Genomic DNA, 5,418 nt, shown 5'->3' with positions numbered 1-5,418 from the left:
CTAGGAATCCTGCTGAGAGTCTTCAGAACTTGTTTCACTTTCAGTCTCGCTGTCTTCTGAGCTGTTGGTCTCTTCTTCGTTCTCGTCACTGCTCTCCTCCTCACTTTCCTCATCTTCTTGATCAGTACACTGACTTTCTAACACAGAAGTGTAAAAGACACAAGCTTTAAAAGCAGCCCTTCTTCTCAACGCTCATTACGTACGTGGTGGCCTGGTGCTTGCTGCCCTCATAAGCCATTTGAATCTTCCTCCTGCTTTCCAGAGGTTGACTACGTCTTAAGAGAAAATCCAATGGAAATGAAACTTTCTACATATCTCCTTTCAAAAATTAGAAATTGGTGTCGTAAAACTTCGTAGACAAATTGGAGATGTGAACATTGAACAGCTTGAATTGCATGCTGGAAAGATGTATATTGTGTTGATCTCAATTATAATTCCACATCTGCTTCATACATTTCCAAACTCTCTCAAGCAAATTTGGAAAATGCTTAGGAGGTTGGCGGGGAGACAAGGGATTTGTTCCTCTGGTGGGCACTATTCCATCAGCAATTGCAACAGTGACTTCATAAAAGTTTGTTAAATAGTTTGTAATATTTCTAATGACCGTACTCACCTAGAAGCAGTTTCTTCTCAATAAGTGGAAGAAACTGCTTAGCCTCAGGATTGCTTGGTTCATATATCAGAACTGGAATTTGACAAAGAGAGAAGGAATTAGTATTTCTGGGGTGCAAGAAAATACAAATCCTTCTTCCCACCCCCCAATCCTAACCATCAACTTCTATTTCATGAGTGCAAAAATATTTTCTATGCACTTTATTTAGGTGATTACCTGCTGAAAACAAATAGCTGTTTATTTCTTCTTCCAAAGCATTGGCTACAGTGAATTTGGGGTGGAAGGGGCTGTTAAGCAATATATTGGAATGTTCATAAATTGAGATTAACCCCACGATGTAAATGGAAATAACATGCATAACATTGCATTACAACTCTACTCTCTGAAAATTATATGTATGTATTTATGTGTGTATGTGTGTATATATTATATATATGTATATGTATATTTGCCCCATGTTTGGGGCAAATATACATATACATATATAGATTTGCCCCATGTTTGGGGCCTAGCAAGGTAATCTAAAGAGTTAACATTTGAAACATATCTTCCCTTGCAGAAAAAAAGCTAACAGAGCGAGAGAGACCTTGTGGCTTAGAGGCAAATAACACTGCCTCATATGCAATCAGCCCATGGTTCGAATCTCAGAAGGGTATGGCTGGCTGATGACGACTAATGAGTCAGAAATGCATTTCAGTTTCCCTTTAATTCTTTGTTAGTAATTTACACAAAATATAGGAATTGTCCGGTGTGACTACTGCCTGTTCGATAGCCTTCAAGATAGGCTGAAAACAGGAAATAAAGATTTGCCCCATGTTTGGGGCCTAGCAAGGTAATCTAAAGAGTTAACATTTGAAACATATCTTCCCTTGCAGAAAAAAAGCTAACAGAGCGAGAGAGACCTTGTGGCTTAGAGGCAAATAACACTGCCTCATATGCAATCAGCCCATGGTTCGAATCTCAGAAGGGTATGGCTGGCTGATGACGACTAATGAGTCAGAAATGCATTTCAGTTTCCCTTTAATTCTTTGTTAGTAATTTACACAAAATATAGGAATTGTCCGGTGTGACTACTGCCTGTTCGATAGCCTTCAAGATAGGCTGAAAACAGGAAATAAAGATTTGCCCCATGTTTGGGGCCTAGCAAGGTAATCTAAAGAGTTAACATTTGAAACATATCTTCCCTTGCAGAAAAAAAGCTAACAGAGCGAGAGAGACCTTGTGGCTTAGAGGCAAATAACACTGCCTCATATGCAATCAGCCCATGGTTCGAATCTCAGAAGGGTATGGCTGGCTGATGACGACTAATGAGTCAGAAATGCATTTCAGTTTCCCTTTAATTCTTTGTTAGTAATTTACACAAAATATAGGAATTGTCCGGTGTGACTACTGCCTGTTCGATAGCCTTCAAGATAGGCTGAAAACAGGAAATAAAGATTTGCCCCATGTTTGGGGCCTAGCAAGGTAATCTAAAGAGTTAACATTTGAAACATATCTTCCCTTGCAGAAAAAAAGCTAACAGAGCGAGAGAGACCTTGTGGCTTAGAGGCAAATAACACTGCCTCATATGCAATCAGCCCATGGTTCGAATCTCAGAAGGGTATGGCTGGCTGATGACGACTAATGAGTCAGAAATGCATTTCAGTTTCCCTTTAATTCTTTGTTAGTAATTTACACAAAATATAGGAATTGTCCGGTGTGACTACTGCCTGTTCGATAGCCTTCAAGATAGGCTGAAAACAGGAAATAAAGATTTGCCCCATGTTTGGGGCCTAGCAAGGTAATCTAAAGAGTTAACATTTGAAACATATCTTCCCTTGCAGAAAAAAAGCTAACAGAGCGAGAGAGACCTTGTGGCTTAGAGGCAAATAACACTGCCTCATATGCAATCAGCCCATGGTTCGAATCTCAGAAGGGTATGGCTGGCTGATGACGACTAATGAGTCAGAAATGCATTTCAGTTTCCCTTTAATTCTTTGTTAGTAATTTACACAAAATATAGGAATTGTCCGGTGTGACTACTGCCTGTTCGATAGCCTTCAAGATAGGCTGAAAACAGGAAATAAAGATTTGCCCCATGTTTGGGGCCTAGCAAGGTAATCTAAAGAGTTAACATTTGAAACATATCTTCCCTTGCAGAAAAAAAGCTAACAGAGCGAGAGAGACCTTGTGGCTTAGAGGCAAATAACACTGCCTCATATGCAATCAGCCCATGGTTCGAATCTCAGAAGGGTATGGCTGGCTGATGACGACTAATGAGTCAGAAATGCATTTCAGTTTCCCTTTAATTCTTTGTTAGTAATTTACACAAAATATAGGAATTGTCCGGTGTGACTACTGCCTGTTCGATAGCCTTCAAGATAGGCTGAAAACAGGAAATAAAGATTTGCCCCATGTTTGGGGCCTAGCAAGGTAATCTAAAGAGTTAACATTTGAAACATATCTTCCCTTGCAGAAAAAAAGCTAACAGAGCGAGAGAGACCTTGTGGCTTAGAGGCAAATAACACTGCCTCATATGCAATCAGCCCATGGTTCGAATCTCAGAAGGGTATGGCTGGCTGATGACGACTAATGAGTCAGAAATGCATTTCAGTTTCCCTTTAATTCTTTGTTAGTAATTTACACAAAATATAGGAATTGTCCGGTGTGACTACTGCCTGTTCGATAGCCTTCAAGATAGGCTGAAAACAGGAAATAAAGATTTGCCCCATGTTTGGGGCCTAGCAAGGTAATCTAAAGAGTTAACATTTGAAACATATCTTCCCTTGCAGAAAAAAAGCTAACAGAGCGAGAGAGACCTTGTGGCTTAGAGGCAAATAACACTGCCTCATATGCAATCAGCCCATGGTTCGAATCTCAGAAGGGTATGGCTGGCTGATGACGACTAATGAGTCAGAAATGCATTTCAGTTTCCCTTTAATTCTTTGTTAGTAATTTACACAAAATATAGGAATTGTCCGGTGTGACTACTGCCTGTTCGATAGCCTTCAAGATAGGCTGAAAACAGGAAATAAAGATTTGCCCCATGTTTGGGGCCTAGCAAGGTAATCTAAAGAGTTAACATTTGAAACATATCTTCCCTTGCAGAAAAAAAGCTAACAGAGCGAGAGAGACCTTGTGGCTTAGAGGCAAATAACACTGCCTCATATGCAATCAGCCCATGGTTCGAATCTCAGAAGGGTATGGCTGGCTGATGACGACTAATGAGTCAGAAATGCATTTCAGTTTCCCTTTAATTCTTTGTTAGTAATTTACACAAAATATAGGAATTGTCCGGTGTGACTACTGCCTGTCCGATAGCCTTCAAGATAGGCTGAAAACAGGAAATAAAGATTTGCCCCATGTTTGGGGCCTAGCAAGGTAATCTAAAGAGTTAACATTTGAAACATATCTTCCCTTGCAGAAAAAAAGCTAACAGAGCGAGAGAGACCTTGTGGCTTAGAGGCAAATAACACTGCCTCATATGCAATCAGCCCATGGTTCGAATCTCAGAAGGGTATGGCTGGCTGATGACGACTAATGAGTCAGAAATGCATTTCAGTTTCCCTTTAATTCTTTGTTAGTAATTTACACAAAATATAGGAATTGTCCGGTGTGACTACTGCCTGTTCGATAGCCTTCAAGATAGGCTGAAAACAGGAAATAAAGATTTGCCCCATGTTTGGGGCCTAGCAAGGTAATCTAAAGAGTTAACATTTGAAACATATCTTCCCTTGCAGAAAAAAAGCTAACAGAGCGAGAGAGACCTTGTGGCTTAGAGGCAAATAACACTGCCTCATATGCAATCAGCCCATGGTTCGAATCTCAGAAGGGTATGGCTGGCTGATGACGACTAATGAGTCAGAAATGCATTTCAGTTTCCCTTTAATTCTTTGTTAGTAATTTACACAAAATATAGGAATTGTCCGGTGTGACTACTGCCTGTTCGATAGCCTTCAAGATAGGCTGAAAACAGGAAATAAAGATTTGCCCCATGTTTGGGGCCTAGCAAGGTAATCTAAAGAGTTAACATTTGAAACATATCTTCCCTTGCAGAAAAAAAGCTAACAGAGCGAGAGAGACCTTGTGGCTTAGAGGCAAATAACACTGCCTCATATGCAATCAGCCCATGGTTCGAATCTCAGAAGGGTATGGCTGGCTGATGACGACTAATGAGTCAGAAATGCATTTCAGTTTCCCTTTAATTCTTTGTTAGTAATTTACACAAAATATAGGAATTGTCCGGTGTGACTACTGCCTGTTCGATAGCCTTCAAGATAGGCTGAAAACAGGAAATAAAGATTTGCCCCATGTTTGGGGCCTAGCAAGGTAATCTAAAGAGTTAACATTTGAAACATATCTTCCCTTGCAGAAAAAAAGCTAACAGAGCGAGAGAGACCTTGTGGCTTAGAGGCAAATAACACTGCCTCATATGCAATCAGCCCATGGTTCGAATCTCAGAAGGGTATGGCTGGCTGATGACGACTAATGAGTCAGAAATGCATTTCAGTTTCCCTTTAATTCTTTGTTAGTAATTTACACAAAATATAGGAATTGTCCGGTGTGACTACTGCCTGTTCGATAGCCTTCAAGATAGGCTGAAAACAGGAAATAAAGATTTGCCCCATGTTTGGGGCCTAGCAAGGTAATCTAAAGAGTTAACATTTGAAACATATCTTCCCTTGCAGAAAAAAAGCTAACAGAGCGAGAGAGACCTTGTGGCTTAGAGGCAAATAACACTGCCTCATATGCAATCAGCCCATGGTTCGAATCTCAGAAGGGTATGGCTGGCTGATGACGACTAATGAGTCAGAAATGCATTTCAG

The 5,418-nt window shown here is 40.3% G+C and overlaps 1 protein-coding gene across 1 annotated transcript in view; it reads right to left on the bottom strand.

The window, feature by feature from the left end:
* The window catches only part of ERICH2 (glutamate rich 2), a gene marked incomplete at both ends in the record, with an annotated part of 48,494 nt that continues 43,076 nt past the window's right edge, over window positions 1-5,418 (bottom strand). The window contains 2 exons of the mRNA XM_083368112.1: window positions 1-137; window positions 614-685. Coding sequence (XP_083224238.1) covers window positions 1-137; window positions 614-685 — 209 coding nt within the window. The remainder of the gene's footprint in view (window positions 138-613; window positions 686-5,418) is intronic.

The sequence above is a fragment of the Vipera ursinii genome, assembly GCF_947247035.1.
Source record: "Vipera ursinii genome assembly, chromosome: 1".
Classification (NCBI taxonomy): Eukaryota; Metazoa; Chordata; class Lepidosauria; order Squamata; family Viperidae; genus Vipera; species Vipera ursinii.
The sequence above is the reverse complement of the archived record's forward strand: the minus strand, read 5'-3'. Positions and strand labels throughout refer to the sequence as shown.